This window comes from Salmo salar, chromosome ssa11 (genome assembly GCF_905237065.1).
Source record: "Salmo salar chromosome ssa11, Ssal_v3.1, whole genome shotgun sequence".
In the NCBI taxonomy this organism is placed as follows: domain Eukaryota; kingdom Metazoa; phylum Chordata; class Actinopteri; order Salmoniformes; family Salmonidae; genus Salmo; species Salmo salar.
In genome coordinates, this window is record NC_059452.1 from 82,756,965 (window position 1) to 82,777,153 (window position 20,189).

General features: G+C 40.9%; 1 protein-coding gene across 2 annotated transcripts in view; it reads right to left on the reverse strand.

Moving 5' to 3' along the window:
• Positions 1-4,681: 4,681 nt before the first annotated feature.
• LOC106563266 (BMP/retinoic acid-inducible neural-specific protein 1) overlaps positions 4,682-20,189 on the reverse strand; it is a 125,313-nt gene continuing 109,805 nt past the window's right edge. For both annotated transcript variants that reach the window (XM_014128697.2, XM_014128698.2), the window contains exons 6-8: positions 17,914-18,150; positions 15,487-15,709; positions 4,682-8,160 (exon numbers count right to left, since the gene is read on the reverse strand). In XM_014128697.2, coding sequence (XP_013984172.1) covers positions 7,020-8,160; positions 15,487-15,709; positions 17,914-18,150 — 1,601 coding nt within the window. In that variant the 3' untranslated portion in view covers positions 4,682-7,019. The remainder of the gene's footprint in view (positions 8,161-15,486; positions 15,710-17,913; positions 18,151-20,189) is intronic.

A 20,189-nucleotide genomic window follows, 5' to 3' on the forward strand; every position in this document is an offset into this window, starting at 1 on the left:
CTGTCTGTGTTTGCATTAGCTTTGTCTCATCAGCTCTGGGATTTGAGAAGTTATAGAGTTTGTTTCATTCTCTGCCTCTAAAAAGGAAAACATTTGTAGCGCTGGGCTGGAGAAAGCAATTGTGATCTGGGTGCAAAGCAGAGGGACTGGTGTGAAATGGAGTGTGTAAGCCATGGGAATGGGAATGTGTTTTCACATTAACTAAGTTCTGGGAATGAGGTCCGTTACAGGTAGGGGGGTATGAATTCATGCTGAGGTAAGAATAAGGGTGATAGAATGGTTATATTATAAAGCCCTAAAATACTTCCACACCATGTTATGATGAACTTATGCACTTATCGCCCTATGTTGGCATGGAAATTGACAAAATATCTACATCTATATTCAGTTCAGCTGATTCTGTTGACAGGTATTTAGAATATATATTTGTAAGGATAGTAATATCTTAGAGTATTTGGTAAGAGTTTCATTTCTATAATAAACCAGACAGAATAAGAGTGAAGCCAGCACTTCATTATTTTAACCGAGCATGACTTATTACTGAGGATGGAATCCTCCCTATCCATCGCTTCCGCCATCTTAGCCATTCACTCACGATACATTAAACCCAAACCAGTGTGATTTATTAGAATGCTGTAATTTTGATAATTACTGCACCCCCTCCCTTGTACCTTGGCAGGGTGGGTCTGGCGTGGGCTGTGTGGTGAGAGCGCTGATACACAAAGACCCGCTTGCCTCATTAACGAATATGAGCTACTGCATTAATCAGCACTTGGTGTGTAGCACAGTCCTGCGATTACGTCCGTTATGAGGCTGCGCACAGCTTATTAAGCACGCAGAGAAGATACAGCAATTGTGTAGGAGGGGTACGGTGGAGTGGAGATGTGACCATGAAGTTGGCCATTTGTGTAGTAATGAGAATGCAATGCAAAAGCTGTTCTGTCAGCTGTTTCTCATTTAAGCAGATTGTACCTGCCAATATCCATAGCTGTACAACTCATACCTGTATGCCTCTCTCGTCTTGTCCTGGCCTTGCAAGCTTGTCAAATTGGTTGAGAGAGAATTAATGATGAAGAAATATTTTCTTTGAACAGTAACAGTAAACACAATGTGTTCGTAAAATGATGGATGAAACCGGCAGGGTTTTTCGCCTTACGTAAACGGAGAGCAGAGGTAAGCAGGATTGGTATGAAAAGTGCCCACTGACAAACAATAAAAGGGTTTTATCTAGAATCACTCACTTCTACAGACACATGAAACTGATTGACTAGAGACCGTTTGGATCGACTGCAATCAGGGGATGTCACGTCAGGTACAATTCCACCATTGTGAATTTATATTTGAATCCTTTGTTCACCAAGCTTTTATTGCAATTGAGTTTAATTGTGTAAATGCTCCACCACTCTTCCAAAATGATTTCCCTCTATTATTATCTTAAACTGTGAAGATGCATTAGAGCTGGTCTCAGCGAAACTCTAATGCAGAAGCCTCACAGGCAAAACAATCTTCGTTTTGTAAGGAAATGGGCCCTTAAGAACTTCACAAAATGACTTATGCCTTGAAAAGATGTTATTTGAGCTCTTATGCATTCTTAAGTCTTACTCTTATATGCCAGGGCCATTTTAGTGCATATTTGGAGGAAATGATGATAATCTTGGCATGACAGAAATAAAGCTTGTGACAGACACATTGTTCACAGTGAGTGCCCATGCAGCGTCAACTCCTCTGGTACTTTGCGAAAGTGGGACAAGTTGTCACCAGGGCATCACATTCATCCAATGATCCAGTGTTCTGCTACAGCTGTCAGCCTGTGGCGTGAGCGTGCCATGTTAGTCATCAGGGAAAGCATATTGACAGACATAAAAGACGGAGGATGTGACCATTCTGTTCTGCTCTGGAGCTGGTGTAAGCACCCATTTTGTCCATGGGGGGGCTGCAAAGATATATGAACTGCAAGGCCTGTTTTTTAGTTTCCCACAGTCCCCTGCAATTGATACAAGAGTGAGGTATGTGTGGTCTGTACTCATAAGCTGATTTTAATAAATGATGTACTGTACTGTATGTGCAACCCAAGTTACAAATACTGACTGCTACCTACAGTAAGGTGAGTGACTGAAGAGCTGAAGGTAAACCAACCGTTAGGTGAGGCACTCCACAACACGGTGGTAAGAATTATTTCACTGTACAGTAAGATTGGGCGCAGAGTGCGAATTATACCATGACATTTGGGGTCTCTACTTTTTTCACGGACCTAATAGCTGTCAACCAGTCTGTATCACATCCGTATCACATGATTGGGTCTACACTCTTGGATCCTGAATTAATTAATGCGTCTTGCTGACAAAATTATATTTTTTTGTAGAAAGTTTGGGACACCTGAAAAGGGGCTGAGATACGGGACTGTATGGGGATGACAAGTGCAGCCACATGGGGGTGTTTGTTCAATTTGGAATACGTTTTTATTTTAATATTTACCACTGTAGCAGTACAAATAGCATTTTAAACAAATAGGAGAATAGTTAAATTAGCATTTTTTAGAGACCCCCCAAAGTTTGACTTTGTTGCATTTAGGGGGACTCATGCCTCATTCAGGGGATCTGAAACCTGCCGGGGCCCCGTACTTCGCACTCTGGTTGGGCGGTATCTATATTTCCGTACTTTCCAGGATTGACATTACCTGCATTTCACAAGGCGACCAAATGTTTTTTTTTGTTTGTAAAAAAAGGGGAAAAACTTCAGTTACTAGAATGCTAACAAAATGCTAACAAGTACGATGGAATTCCCATAGTGGATGCTAGGTAAATGCTAATGAGCACATGTGGACAGTTTGCAGCACGTTCAAAACAGATATTAGACAACGGGGATCTTAATCCAGGAGTGGATTGTCTCTGGCGTTACCAAGAAGCATTGTAAATAAGAATTTGTTCTTAACTGACTTGCCTAGTTAAATAAAGGTTAAAAGAAATAAAACCTTGTAAGCTAACTTTGCTAACGTTAACAAATTTTAAAGAAAACAGCTGGAGAGAATTTCTTAGATAGTTAACTTAATAGTTATATGGAATATAGCTGGCAAACATTAGTAGTTTCATACAATTGTCACTTGATCACCAAAATTAAGTTGCACTGCAGGAGTAACTCTCCTCACGAAGCTCCCGCTTTGCTCATTGTGCTTCTTTGTAAACATACACACGTGACTGGCTCAAACAGCTGTTTTGGGAAACTAGTTCCGGTAAGCTTCATAATGATAAATAATCTAATGCGATCTTTTTTATCTATTGCCTAGAGCACAAGTTGACTGCATGTGGTTATTAAAAAATAATACATATTTAAATGTATAAAAAAACAATAGTATTGACGGTATTGGGAAATCATACCGATGGTATATTGAAACACCCCAGGATACATATACGGTATACCACTCAACCGTACTGTACAGCATATCTCACTAGAGCATATTTGAGCAATTATCCACCAATCCCATCAAAAATAAAACCTTCAATCAAATGCTAAATTACAGTTACATCACAACAACTAGTCCTTGTTATCAGCACTGCCACAAGGGTTGAATGAGGTACTCTGTAGGTGTTGTCTGTGAGAATCTTAATAGAGAGTTTTTATATATATATATATATACATAAATAAATAAATGCTATTCCACATAAATATAGCCTTTTAATGAGAAATTGATTATTATATGAAACATTCATTTGAAATAAGCTGATATAATGATTTCAACATAACAGCAAAAATTACATAGGCAAGGTATTAGGAGTTGTATATTCAATCAAATGTATCCATGGGTATTTGCGACATTGCAGGGATGTTATGCTGATAAAGCAAATGTGTGCTTGTTTCATGTATGCCGTGGTCAAAACGAACTCATATTTCATATGGTACACACTACCGTTCAAAAGTTTGGGGTCACTTAGAAATGTCCATTTTTTTTAAGAAAAACACATTTTATGTCCATTAAAATAACATAAAATTGATAAGAAATACAGTATAGACATTGTTAATGTTGTAAATGACTATTGTAGCTGGAAAGAGCTGATTTTTAATGGAATATCTACATAGGCGTACAGAGGCCCATTATCAGCAACCATCACTCCTGTGTTCCAATGGCACGTTGTGTTAGCTCATACAAGTTTATAATTTTAAAAGACTAATTGATCATTATAAAACCCTTTTGCAATTATGTTAGCACAGCTGAAAACTGTTTTGCTGATTAAAGAAGCAATAAAACTGGCCTTCTTTAGACTAGTTTAGTATCTGGAGCGTCAGCATTTGCGGGTTCAATTACTGGATCAAAATGGCCAGAAACAAAGAACTTTCTTCTGAAACTCATCAGTCTATTCCTGTTCTGAGAAATTAAGGTTATTCCATGCGAGAAATTGCCAAGAAACTGAAGATCTCGTACAACGCTGTGTACTACTCCCTTTACAGAACAGCACAAACTGGCTGTAACCAGAATAGAAAGAGGAGTGAGGGCCCCGGTGCACAACTGAGAAAGAGGACAAGTACATTAGAGTGTCTAGTTTGAGAAACAGACACCTCATAAGTCCTCAACTGGCAGCTTCATTAAATAGTACCTGCAAAACACCAGTCTCAACATCAACAGTGAAGAGGCGACTCCGAGATGCTGGCCTTTTAGGCAGAGTTCCTCTGTCCAGTGTCTGTGTTCTTTTGCCCATCTTAATCTTTTCTTTTCATTGGTCAGTCTGAGATATGGCTTTTTCTTTGCAGCTCTGCCTAGAAGATATTCCATTGAAAATCAGCCGTTTCCAGCTACAATTGTCATTTACAACATTAACAATGTCTACACTGTATTTCTGATCAATTTGATGTTATTTTAATGGACAAAAAAAAAATGTATTTAAAAAACAAGGACATTTCTAAGTGACCCCAAACTTTTGAACGGTAGTGTACTTTGATTAAAACCATCAGAAATTGCCATCCCTCTCTGATATTCATAATGAAGTAATTAACTTAAGAATGGAGTGTATTTGAAATTTGTGCAATAGCACACCAACGGTATTGTGGGTATTCTCATTAATAATGGCCTCTTTTGTTCTCTTGTAATTATTATGATTTAAGTAGTCTTTGATGTTATAACTATACCAACACTAAGTTGCTATTTACAGGTATAATGTACATAGGAGAGATAGTGTCAGGAAATTGAGACTTCAATCTCTTGATGATGGGTCATTTTACCACATGCACAAACCAGCAGGGCTTTAGCTAGAAAACATGTATCTCAGGCTGAGAGATGAGGGACAGATCTGCATTGATGTGGTCTGATTTGCTGAATTCTTTTGAATGCCTTTATCTTGTGTGGTAATGTGTTTTTACTGTATGCAGTAACTAAACTAAGAGCAATTTCTCTCCTCTAATTATGTTAAAGGGATAGGTAACAGGCACTTAATAATACTACTAATAATAATAATAATAACAATAATAACGTAGGTAGTGTTCCTTGACAGTTCTGAGATAGTATGATGTTTGATACTATGTTTATTTATGTAGCTATATATAGCTATAAACGTATTTCATGTCAGTGCTTTCAATAAAGTATGACTAGAAAGATTAAACAACCTTGTGTCAGAGGGTTCAATCTGATTTGCATGGTCATTCAAAGTTAAGATCCAACGTGGCATAAAAAAAAGTACATAAAGTAGAAAGTAGATTTACAGATTAAAATGAACAGAAGTATTTGAAGCTGTTATATAACTGTTTCCCATATGGGTTCACTCTAGTTAGTAGAAATAGAAACCCAATGGCTTTACAATGTCATCCCATAATCCCACAGAATACACTCTCTCTGTCCACTGTTATCCTCCATTTTAAATGAATTTGGGGGAAACAACAACGACAACATAAAATACATGAATGGGACATTTTTCATGTTTTAGAAAAATGGATCACGGGGCTTTCCATGTCTTATGTGTACCTCAGGGAAATGTATGGCTTTCATGGTGTCTGTTGCAGATGTACGCGAATGATCGATGCTCAAATTTGCTCTTGGTGCCGAAAAGCTTGACACATCAGCAGTCACAAGGTGTACGTTTTGCAAAGCTGTACGAAATAGCATTGATTGTTCATCTTCAGACCACGATATTGCACTCAGGCACCAGAAGAAACCCCCTCATGAGAAATGCCTGTAGAATTTCAAGCACGGGAGGTAGCGCCCAAATATAAGTTTCAGCTTAGACTGGATTCACTCACTCTCAAATGACACATTCAATTAACGAACAGCAATAAGCATCAAGCTAAATAAAGGTATACACATATATAAACAGCTGGTTTCTGTTATTTGACATGAAATGACTATCTGCTGCCCCGGTCGTGTGCCTATGCTTTAAGTACAGCAACAAAGTGCCTTAAACCTTACTTCACAAAGAGAGGGATGCAGACTTGTCATGAGTATTTAATGTTATAAAGAGACTATATAGCTAATGCTTAGAGTATTTGCTTGCTGGGCTATTTACCCATAAAATGTATGAATGCCTTCATACTGTATTAAACTGTCATTTTACATGTTTGTAATATTTTGTTTGTTGATAAAGCATATTAACTGAAATAAAAGGATGATATCTGGTCTGCCCTTATACAACTTTATTATATCTTTAAAAATGTTTTACTCAGTAAATAATGGCAGTTTCAGATATAACCTTTGTTCCCTCAGACTAAAATAAAGGCCTCTTTGTCACCAGGAGATGGATTTAATTGTTTTTCTTCTTTTTTTCTCTTTATGCTCTTTTAGGAAATGACAGACATGCTGGGACAAAATATGGTACAGTCTTTAAAGTGGTTTTCATTAATCTTCTTCTTTATCCAACTAAAAGGCTTCATCACTGCCTTTTTGAGTTTCATTTTAACAATTACAATTACAAAGTTTTAATAATACATCAAAAGGCAGAACAAAAAGGTCCAAAAAGGCAAAAAATAAAAAGGAATATCCCCAAACAGTTATATTTGTAGTGTCTGTTTGCTCTTTTTTTTGTTTGTTTGTTTACTGTATCTCAGCAGAGTTTGGTAGTTAGGTGATCTGATTGTTTCAGTATCTCTGTGTTGTACATGTCCAAGGCGTGGTTGACCCGGATCATCTCGCTGTTGTTCAGCTTGAGCCTGTGCTTCAGCATACAGGAAAACAGGTCCAGCTGGGGTTTCCCGGGTGCCACTGGAGGGGCCAGGCGGTTAATCCGCTCCCTAATGTCCAGCAGCAAGAGCATGACGGAGGAGGAGGAGTAAAACTGGGTCCCCTGGGTGTACGACTGGTTCACCTGCTGCACGGCGCTGCGGAGCAGGTCTGCGTTGAAGCGCAGGCTGTAACCAAACACCTGGATGTCAGAGATCTTGATGTAGATCTGGCGCTTGTTGGGGTCGGACAGGTCCACGGGACCCTGGCCCGTGTCATTGCGTAACCCAGTGGGCACTTTGGCGCGGCTTCGTAGGTAGATGTGCACCGTCTCAAAGAAGGTCTTCCACCGGTTGCCCAGCAGCAGGGTCCAATTGAAGCACTGGGAGTTCCCCAGCCTTGTCTTCTCCCAGCGCGGGTAGCCGTGCTCGCCAAAGGGCATGCTCCAGCCCTCTGAATGGCTGCCGCTGAATGGGTTCACATAAACAAAGAACATGGGGTCGATGCTGCTGTTGCGCATCTGGCAGATCTTCATGGAGAGCCCAATGATCATGTGGAGGTAGTCCATCCGGTTCTTGTTGCTCTTCAGGGTCAGGGACATGCGCTTGCGCCACCGTGGGTCAAAGAAGGTCTCCAGGCGGATCTCGTTGCTTATGAAGGTGGTGTGGATATAGAGGCGCGAGTCCATCTTCTGGAGCAAGTACTTGAGCTCCAGGTCTTGGAAGTCTAGGTCGGTCTCGAAGCTGATGAACTGCTCGCTGCGTTCTGAGTCCACGTTCTGGGGCTCACAGCGGCCTCGGTACAGTTTGTACCCCTTGTTGCAGGAGCCGCACTGAGAGATGTTGGCCAGGCTGCACATGGCACAGCTGTTGTTGCCCCCAATGATACATGGGATGGGTCGCTGGCATAGGGTGATACCCGTGTGGCACACGCACATCCTCTGGCTCTCCAGGAAGGTTCCCCAGAAACCATTCTCATTGCAGTAGAGGAAGGACTGGACCCTGTTCAGCCACTGCATCACAGACCTGGAGAATGGAAAGAAAGAAAGAAAGAAAGTGTCAGAGCCAGAGTGATCGAGGGGGAATAGAACAAATTGGGGAGCGGAGACACAGGGATAAAATGCACCATTAATAAGGACCGTTTAGCAAGCACAAATTCAGTGTTAAACTGAGGATTAACCTCCACTGCCACTGCCACAGCCTGCTACTGTTTGTTACGGTCTAGTCTGTGGAGGGGATAATGTATTCCTCAAAGGCAGAATTCCTTTATTTCCCTCGTGGGATGGCAACATCATTTCCTATGCAAATTGTCTCTTATTCCCCCTCAGGCATCCCTTTCTGTCATCTTGGTAGTACTGAAACTTTCTACTGTGAGATGAGGGTGTTTTTCTGGGAGAGACTGGAGAGGATGAGCTCAAGGTTAGCCTGACATGCTAATGAACTAGCATGGTAACGGTGATGGGTGACCTAGTGCTTGACAGGCCAGAGAGCCCCAAGCCATCCCAAAATGAGCCATGGGTAGGGCTAGAGAAGGGGACAGAGGAGACACTCTTCAGACCCAAACTACTTTTGCTCCTATGGGATATGAAATAAACTCAGCAAAATAACATCCTCTCACTGTCAACTGCGTTTATTTTCAGCAAACTTAACATGTGTAAATATTTGTATGAACATAACAAGATTCAACAACTGAGACATACACTGAACAAGTTCCACAGACGTGATTAACAGAAATTGAATAATATGTCCCTAAACAAAGGGGCGGTCAAAATCAAAAGTAACAGTCAGTATCTGGTGTGGCCACCAGCTGCATTAAGTACTGCAGTGCATCTCCTCCTCATGGACTGCACCAGATTTGCCAGTTATTGCTGTGAGATGTTACTCCACTCTTCCACCAAGGCACCTGCAAGTTCCCGGACATTTCTGGGGGGAATGGCCCTAGCCTTCACCCTCCGATCCAACAGGTCCCAGACATGCTCAATGGGATTGAGATCCGTGCTCTTTGCTGGCCATGGCAGAACACTAACATTCCTGTCTTGCAGGAAATCATGCACCGAACGAGCAGTATGGCTGGTGGCATTGTTATGCTGAAGGGTCATGTCAGGATGAGCCTGCAGGAAGGGTACCACATGAGGGAGAAGGATGTCTTCCCTGTAACGCACAGTGTTGAGATTGCCTGTAATGACAAGAAGCTCAGTCCGATGAGGCTGTGACACATCGCCCCAGACCATGACGGACCCTCCACCTCCAAATCGATCCAGAGTACAGGCCTCGGTGTAACGCTCATTCCTTCGACGATAAACGCGTATCCGACCATCAACCCCGGTGAGACAAAACCGCGACTCGTCAGTGAAGAGCACTTTTTACCAGTTCTGTCTGGTCCAGCGACGGTTGTCGGTGATGTCTGGTGAGGATCTGCCTTACAACAGGCCTACAAGGCCTCAGTCCAGCCTCTCTAAGCCTATTGCGGATAGTCTGCGTACTGATGGAGGGATTGTGCGTTCCGGGTGTGATGTTTGGATGTACTGATCCTGTGCAGATGTTGTTACACGGGGTCTGCCACTGCGAGAACGATCAGCTATCCGTCCTGTCTCCCTGTAGCGCTGTCTTAGGAATCTCACAGTACGGACATTGCAATTTATTGCCCTGGCCTCATCTGCAGTCCTCATGCCTCCTTGCAGCATGCCTAAGGCATGTTCACGCAGATGAGCAGGGACCCTGGGCATCTTTCTTTTGGTGTTTTTCAGAGTCAGTACAAAGGACTCTTTAGTGTCCTAAGTTTTAACTGTGACCTTAATTGCCTATCGTCTGTAAGTTGTTAGTGTCTTAACGACCGTTTAACAGGTGCATGTTCATTAATTGTTTATGGTTCATTAAACAATCATGGGAAACAGTGTTTAAACCTTTTACAATGACGATATGTGAAACTATTTGGATTTTTACTAATTATCTTTGAAAGACAGGGTCCTGAAAAAGGGACCTTTCTTTTTTTGCTGAGTTTAGGTTGAAGGATATGTAACTGGTACTTTGAGGATTATTTTAAAATTATAATTAGACAGCTTCCCAAAAGTGATTTGATAAAGTTTTACTTTGAGTTAATACTGATCTTGAACAAATTGAGTTGTGAGAAATATATTTTAATCCATTTAACATTGTCTTTATTTAGCAATTCTTACATCAACCTGACTCCATAATTTTTTGAAGACTGGTTAAACTGACATAAAGCGATGTACTTTCAAGGCAATCTTGGATATGTCCTTGGATCAGTCCTACCCTGATAAAAGTTCCTTTATCTTCTTAACTGAAGAGAGGAGTATCAAAAGATAAGAGTAACATTGTGAAATAACAAAGACACGGCTGAATGCATGTCCCAGAACACTGACTCTAAGATGCACTTTGAGAAAGTAATGCTTTTGTTCACGGCCACATATTCACCCCACTATTATCTCTACAGGACATAAAGACAAAGCCAATGGCTATTCTGTTGGAATGAAAAATAGGTTCCAGTGCTCATGTAAGAGCATCTTGAATCTTGAGAAGAACCTTGAATATAATATTTCACAGAACAAGAAAAACGGAGATTGATGAAAGGGTAACAATTTACTTGACACCCAGCGTCATAACATGTTAAGTTATATGTCATAACAGCTGACATAACTTGTCGTAACCTGTTTTAATACGGTCATAACACTGTCATGACACATATATTTAGACCTGTTCTACCATATATTGTGTTATTTTATGGCTGGTTATGACACCTACATAAGAGTGTCAAAACCCATAAAACCTACCACACAAGGCAAAACATTCCATTACACCATAGCCTACGTGTCAACAGTATGTTTATGTTATATAATGTTTTTGGAAATTGACCATATAAAATGATCATTGTAATTGCGCCCACATTGATGTCAGACATGCACCTACCCTAATGCTCTGTTGCTGATGACTGGGATGAATGCAGGAGCAGGACAAGACACCCTCTCTTCGACTGATGACTGATATAAGGGCACGTACGTGACAGGCCTATCTGGCTTGTATGATGATGATGGTCATAATGCTTCATGACAGTGTCGTAAAGTGTATTTTCTACATGATGAAAAAACCATGACTGTAAAGAATTCATTACAACAACAGCAAAGGATTTAGAAAACCAACTTTCAAACGAAAGGAAACTTCTTGGCAGGGAAAAATATTATTTCAATAAATGTGGGTTTTGACACTCTTATGTAGGTGTAATAACCAGCCATAAAATAATGCAATACATGTCACAACAGGTGTAAATATATGGATATTATGACCATATTATGACATGGTTATGTCTATTGGTGTGAAGCAACGTGTTACCGATACAAGCACCATGACTAAACAACGAAAGTTGAATGACAAAATGTATAAACATGTTTTTAATGCAGTCGGTTTGTCTCCAAAAGTTCAAAGAACACAAAAGAGTCCTCTGTCATTGACACAACACACAAGGTATGAGATCTTTAAAATAGTCCTCCGTTTTTTTGTGCACTCAGGTACTTATTGGAAATGTTTGCTGCAAATGACAACACAAAATACATTTGAAAAGTTTTGCGGATGTTTACGCCATAAAGATTAAACCATTCCTATTAGTTTTATCTTTTCATTTACGTACGTGAGGCAGGCATAATCATATTATTCTATATATATTCCCCCTTGAATTTATCTGCAATAACTACAGTTTTATGTGATCTGAAACACCGGAATAAAATATGTTCCATCATATAACTGCTTCCCTCAATATGCAGTTTGAGAGCATCATGCTGGTAGTTTTATTTTTCCTTATTTTTTCCCTCCAAAACAAGTGGCTGGGTTGAGTTTGCCACAGGGAATGAGATGGAAACGAGTGGGAATGAATGCTGTTTGTTTTCACGAATCACAGCACAATCTCTGTGTTTGTAATAGGGCATCAGACAGCTCTGGTGCTCAGCGCAGATGACATACATTATCACAAGACCCCTTCTGTTTGGGGGAACGAGGGAAAAAGAAAAAGAGAGAGAGATATTTGTCGATACTGATGATTGAATGTGTTTTTCTATTAGTGCATTATGTTGGATGACAAAAATAGCCTGTGATTTCATTATTGATAGAAGTTCTTATGTAAGGGAGTTATGTACCAGACATATCTTGACAACCATAACCCTGTCAACGTCTATAGCAATTACTGCTAAATAATATATAGAGTACAGTCAAATCTGTTAACATGCTAAAGTCTGCCCATGAATAATTACTTTGATACATAAACATGGATGCCGATTACTTGGCTGGGAGTTATGCTATTTTATATCCGTCACCATTAATCACTCTCTGTTTGAGAAGAGCTTCTAGCTATAATCCCCAGGCACGTCTGCTATAGCTCTGCACAGGCACATTCCATATGTTTCCCTGCATAGAGAGCTCACATCTGTGATAGGTGAGTGGGTGTAAGACAAGGTGAGGCAGGTGGAGCTAAGCCTATATTTACCTTGCAACACATCGGATGATTTTCTAATGCAAGTTTGTTCAACCCCCAGTTTATCAGCTACAGGCTAAATGACAAATGAGGGCAATTAGAGCTAGCCAACAGTGAGGGACAGTGAGGCCTTTCATACGTAGAGACGGCCACCACACATTGATTACTCATTGATTCACAGTCGTTTTTTTTGATTGAATACCACATGTATCTTAGAGATATGCCGCACGCATGCATTCATGAAATGGCAACCAGGCTTGAATAATAATAATAATAAGCACCATACTTTCCTTTCCTTTATTTACCTCAAGCTAAATCCATTGAAAATATGACTTATGCACACAGCTCATGGTTGTATACAGTGGTGGAAAAAGTACTCAATTGTCATACTTGAGTAAAAGTAGAGATAGATTAATAGAAAATGACTCAAGTAAAAGTGAAATTCACCCGGTAAAATACCACTTGAGCAAAAGTCTAAAAGTATTTGGTTTTAAATATATGTAAGTATCAAAAGTAAAAGTTTAAATTGACGGATAGCCAAGGGCACACTCCCAACACTCAGACATAATTTACAAACAAAGCATTTGTGTTTAGTGAGTCCTCCAGATTAGAGTCAGTAGGGGTGACCAGGGATGTTCTCTTGATAAGTATATGAATTGGACCATTTTCCTGTCCTGCTAAGCATTCCAAATGTAATGACTACCTTTGGGTGTCAGGATAAATGTATGGAGTAAAAAGTGCATTATTTTCTTTAGGAATGTAGTGAAGTAAAAGTAAAAGTTGTAAAAAAAGATACGCAAAAAAAACTACTTAAGTAGTACTTTAAAGTATTTTACACCACTGGTTGTATAGTCATCTGGTTATGCATAAAGGCATGCCTCTTTCTTGTCCACATGACCAGGAAAAACATAGAACCCAGAGTTTTTCCCAGTAAAAACACACGGCCATAAAAATCTGCTGGTCCTAGTTATGCAGTACATCCAGTAGCACAGCATGCTTAAAAGAAACCAACGCTGAAGCTCTACTCTGAACTACTTGGAATATTCCACTCATTACACCTGTGAAAACACCATAAATGTTTAAAAGGGTACGGTCCAGCCATGCCTGTAGATTGCCTGTGGATTGTGTAACAGTGATTATCGCTATAGAAGTAAGTGTGTAATTAGACTACGGGGAGCAGCCTGAGGTCAAGCCACCACCATCAAAGTCCACCCTGGGTTTCCCCCTGCAGGTCTGAAGCTAAGCAGCCTTCCACAGTAGGGTCAAACTGTGGAGGAACCCCCTCCAGCCCTGGAGAGACTGGGTTCGTATTGTTCCTGCAGTTGTCAAGGCTCTCTACTGCCAGAATCCAATTGGGACCGAAGGAGGCTTGCTTTCTATAATTATAGGCATGTGTCCCGTCGGTGGGAAGTAGATCAGTAGTAAGGATTTCTGGGTTGTCACAGGCAGTCTTCTCTCTCTCCAACTCGGCCCTTCAGGGCAAAGGCCATGCCACCAGAGAGGCTAGGGCCTCAGCTCAACTCTGAGCAGCAGGACAACAAGGTCTACTGCTACTAGTACTACTGTACTAAATGTAATGGTGGTGGTGTGGATATGTGTGCTTTTTAAATAGAGTAACATTTCACTATATTGCACACAGATATACATGAAATTCAGAAGGAGATATCACTTAAACTCATCCTAACAGCTATGGGAGTACATAGCAAACCTACCAGATAATCTATGCTTAAATATAAACACTAATTGTTAAACCTGTGCCTTGAACTGAGCCCCACAGCAAGGGACTCCACATTCGTCATATCAGCCCTGTGTACTGTATGTCTCCAGAGGAAACATTACAAACACTAGTATGTCAGTATGTTTAGTTTACGCTGCATTGGTGGTATCAAAGAGTAACACTGATGTGGGTACTGGTCTGAAAGGAGGATGCCTATTGGCACAGTACATCTCTCACTGACATAGATGCATGAGCACACACACACACACATACACACAATCAATCACTCACACATAAACACACACACACACACATATAGAAACAAATAAACAAACACAGTTTCTCTTCACAGTGCCGTCAGGCGTCCTTGATGTGTGCTCTGCCGAGCACGGATTGTGCACTGCACCGCTTTGATAACACTTCTGAACAAACCCTTTGCCAAAGCTTGCATCGTAGCGTGGGTGTGTTCCTTCTACCTTAGTGACAGTTGACAGCTGTGCGTTCCTTAACCACATAACTGAATATTTTGAGGATTTTCTCTGTTTATATTTGTATATTGACATTCCACGCAGCTGTAACATTATTTTGTTCATCTGGTATTTAGTGTGTTATTTTTCTCCATGTTGTCTGGTATATTATGGGGTGGAATGACTCCATTTTAGAATGCATTTCAGACTGGATTAGCATTAACACAGTGCCATTTGTGCAGCAAAGCGTGCTATCTGCAGTCACAGTAGGTGATGGCACATTGTGCACTGACCCGGCCAGAGAGCTCCCGCGGTTAGATTCTTTTTCATCCTGCATTGTGAAATACTAGGTAAGACTAGGGTTCATTGGGCGTTTCCATGATTTCATGGACAGAGCTATAAGAGCCAGAAAATTCAAAGTAAAAATGCATTATGTACTGTATCATAAAGTTTTCGCATACAGTACTTCAACAGGCATTACTAAAACGAAATACAGAAAATCCCCTACCTAACAGAGTTCTCTCACAGATTCATTTTGTCACCTTGGTTGCAGTTTATCCACCTTTCTAAGTTACCTTTCGTGATACCGTGGTCCACAGCATTGGCACCAAAATTCTGCATCAAAACAACACGTTACATTACAATGCAGCAGGGTTACATAATGCATTTTTACTGCTTCTTAGACCCACCTCTCCCTAGGCATCTGGTGGTTGGGGTTGTGGTGGCAGCGGATGCTGAGGCCAAAGAGCTTGCGGGCGGTGCGCTGGATCTTGAGCCTCTGGGTCTCCAGGGAGCTCTGGAGCAGGCGGTAGCGGGCCTGCAGGTCCCAGTCACTGCCCCACAGGAGGTGGACACTGCTGACCGGCAGGAAGTGGGTGGAGGGCAGCCTCTTCAGGAACGACTTAAACTCATCTGGAGGAGGGAGAGAAATGGAGGGTGATTAAGAGATCTTGCGGGACACAGACAAGGACTATCTGTTGTCAGAGCAACCTTGGATCAGCCTCCTTCCTGTGCTTTCTGTTCTCAGGTGTTGTTTTCCTGAACAACAAAGCTCGCGTGCATCATGATGCATTACATGCCTTGAATCAAGCTCTCAAAATACCACTGGCATTTATGATAATAGCACATCTGATCAAACAAAATACTCTTGTTAAAGGTAGACTGGTTGAATCAACATTGTTTCACATCATTCCAAGACAAAAAATATATGTGATGACGTTGAATCAATGTAGAATTCCGTCTCTTTTTCACCCAAATTTTAACCTAAATCCAATGACATGGTGACATTTTTTCTTGATTTCACGTTGAATTCACGTTAATTGACAACTCAACCAAATCAAAACTAAACATTGAACTGATGTCTGTGCCCAGTGGGTGGCGCTTCAACGCTCTTAGTTGTTGCAGAAATGTACTTTCTGCATCTGAGTCAAATCGCTGAGTCTACCTTTAAATAGGAATACACCGTTTTATTATTTTAAAAATGGCTATCTGATACTGTAGGCACTTCATCTTAGAAATCTCTTCGGCAGCCAATGACCTTGAATGACTCAATCTCAGTTTGTGTCCTCTATAATGTATAAATATATATGTATGCCTGTCAGGTTTTATTTGTCTCCTTTTATTACTTGTTAATAATATATAAGTATGAGCCCCGTCAGGTGGATACTGAGCGACTCCCTTTGGGAGTATCCCGAACCATCCTCTGTACTTTACTATTCTGACTTGATCAGTAGGGGATGAGACAGGGGATGTGACTGAGTATGTGTGTGAATATGTGTGTGGCCAGACATAACCACCCCGCTATATGGGTCATTCGCTAGGCATGTGGAATATGGTGGCTTGTTGATGGGGTTTCACCAACTGAAACGATGCAGATTGCGTTTTAATTGTAACGGTTTTATAATGATGCCATCCATTTTGAAGAATTGCTTGCTGCTCGAGACACATGTTCAACACACAAAGGCTCACACACATACACACATGTGCGCATGTACACACACGAGCGCACGTACACACACACACACAAATGTACACACACACACACAAATGTACACACACGTGTACACAAACACTAACACACACACCAAATAGTCACAAATCAATACCATTAACACACACAGATGAACACACGCACACACACACATCTTACAAGGTCGCATGTTCTATTTTGCAAACTGTTTAATACAGTGGGTTCATCTCACATTAATGCCGCATCAAAAATCTACAGAAGTTATTGTTTCACCCTTGGGTTCATGCATGGGCCTGTACTGATTGCATGGTGGGTGGCTTCCCTATGTGACTGAGTGACAATTGCTCCTCACACACATTTAGCCTGTGGCATGCTTAGTGAAACCTGGCTGAGGGGGGTAGAGAGAATTGACTGTTACAATTAACTGCTAGTGCCTTCTTCTAAAACAGAAGGCGTTAAAATGGGCTGCTGAATTATTCATACCACACTTTATTGCAGATTGGCTCCAAGAAGTTAACATGCACGCTTTATGTGGTGTATTCTATGGAAGGTGACTCACGTAAAATGACGACACCTGAATAAAAACCAGCTGAATTTAGAGCTGACTGTCTGTGGATTTACCATTATATCACTGTTTGCTGTGGATATTGGATGCTGTAAAGACCTGCATCTGGTGTTCTGTTTGAGGACAGATCAGTGGAAGTAGCCCTGGCTTCAGACCGGTCATTAGTGCCTAGCTGAGGTCCATATGCAAATGGTTCTATAGTCATAATTGGCCTCTACGCAAATCAAAGAGGGAAGACAAGAGAGGAGCTAAGTCATGGGATATCCTTATCATTTGTTATCCTCTTTCTTGCTATATTAGTTAATTTAACCTGAATCTAAGGCAAATATCTTAGTTTATTCCTTACTTTAGGAATATAGTTGATGGAAGGGTCTAAAATAACAATAAATTGCTGTAAAATAACAATAAATTACTAAATACAATATTCAACAGTAATAACAATAAATTACTAAATACAATACTCAACAGTAAGAGATCACTTACCACAACCATAGTGTTTGTGGACGAAGACACATGGCTGAACAAAACTATAGTAGACTGTACAGTAAACTAGAATTTGCTATCATATCCTTCCCTGCTTACCTGAGTTCTCAAAGTCCTTGTAAGAGGTGGCCCAGGACTCCGCATGCCCAAGCAGGGTGTTCTCCATGATCTGGATGTCGGTGATAGGACAGTTGCATTGTGGGTACTCGTCAGCGCACATGCAGATACACTGGCTGTTCCGGCAGACGTACTCCCCCTCCCCATTACACATGATGTAGCTCAGAGCCGACTGAACAAACTTCTCCTGGAGGTACTCTGGAAAGATGACCTGGAGACCTGGAACACAAAGGGAAATCATTTCTATGACACTGTTTTGAAAGGGGAGGTTGGTATAAAATTGTATTTGAACTGAATGTTTGACCAGCAGACACGTGTCAGTGAAGATGTTTTTTGAAGATACAGTACCAGTCAAAAGTTTGGACACACCTACTCATTCAATTGTTTTTCTTTATTTTTACAATTTTCTACATTGTAAAATAATAGTGACGACATCAAAACTATGAAATAACACATATGGAATCATGTAGAAGCCAAAAAAGTGTTAACCAAAATATGTTATATTTGAGATTCTTCAAAGTAGCCACCCTTTGTCTTGATGACAGCTTTGCACACTCTTGGTATTCTCTCAAACAGCTTCATGAGGTAGTCACCTGGAATGCATTAAAATTAACAGGTGTCCCTTGATAAAAGTTAATTTATTTTTTATTTAACCTTTATTTAACCAGGAAAAGCCCATTGAGACCCAGAGTCTCTTTTTCAAGGGAGACCTGGCCAAGAAGGCAGCAACAATCAATACATTACAGAATTAAAACATACAAAAATACAACATGATCCAGCCTAAAAAAAGCATTTACACTCCTCTGTAACAGAGTCTACCATCAATATTTTAAATTCATTCAGTGGCACTAACATATCTAGATGAAGCATGGATTGTAGATTATGCCATGCGTCTGGTGCACAAGAAGAGAAGGCAGTCTTGCCTAATACTGTGAATGTCCTGGGGACTTTAAGTAGCAGCCACCTAGCAGACAGGGTATGGTAACTGCTGGTGGTGAAGGAGACCAGACTACAGAGGTAAAGAGGGAGTTTACCCAAAAGGGCTTTGTAGATGAACACATACAAATGTATCTTTCTGCGCATATAAAGTGAGGCCCAACCTACCATTTGGTACAATGTGCAATGGTGGGTGAGTGGCTTGGCATTTGTAATAAAGCGCAAGGATGCATGATAAACAGAGTCCAGTCTCTGTAAGATGGAGGAGGCTGCATGCATATACAACAAGTCACCATAATCAATTACAGAGAGAAAAGTGGCCTGAACAAGCTTCTTTCTAGCCATAGGACAATCAGTTGTGTTGTGACAAGGTAGGGGTGGTATACAGAAGATAGCCCTATTGTAACGCTCGTTGTTAGAAGGAGAAGTGGACCAAGGCGCAGCGTGGTAAATGTTCATGATACTTTATTTCACAACACACTCAAACAAAATAACAAATGGTGAAAAAACGAAAGCGCACAGTTATGTCAGGCTCAGATGCTAAACAGAAAACAACCTCCCACAAACACGGGTGGAAAACAGGCTGCCTAAGTATGATTCCCAATCAGAGACAACGATAGACAGCTGCCTCTGATTGGGAACCACACTCGGCCCAAAACCAAAGAAACAGAAAACATAGACTTCACACCCGAGTCACACCCTGACCTAACCAAACATAGAGAATAATAAGGATCTCTACGGTCAGGGCGTGACACCTATTTGGTAAAATACCAAGACCATATTATGGCAAGAACAGCTCAAATAAGCAAAGAGAAATGACAGCCCATCATTACTTTAAAACATGAAGGTCAGTTAATCTGGAACATTTCAAGAACTTTTCAAGTGCAGTCGCAAAAACCATAAAGCACTATGATACAACTGGCTCTCATGAGTACCGCCACGGGAAAGGAAGACCCAGAGTTCAAGTAACAGACACATCTCAACACCAACTGTTTAGAGGAGACTGCGTGAATCAGGCCTTCATGGTTGAATTGCTGCAAAGAAACCACTACTAAAGGACATCAATAAGAAGAAGAGACTTGCCTGGGCCAAGAAACACGAGCAATGGACATTAGACCGGTGGAAATCTGTCTTTTGGTCTGATGAGTCCAAATTTGAGATTTTTGGTTCCAACCGCTGTGTCTTTGTGAGACGCAAAGTAGGTGAACGGATGATCACCATGAAGCATGGAGGTGTTATGGCGCTTTGCTGGTGACACTGTCAGTGATTTATTTTGAATTCAAGGCACACTTAACCAGCATGGCTACCACAGTATTATGTAG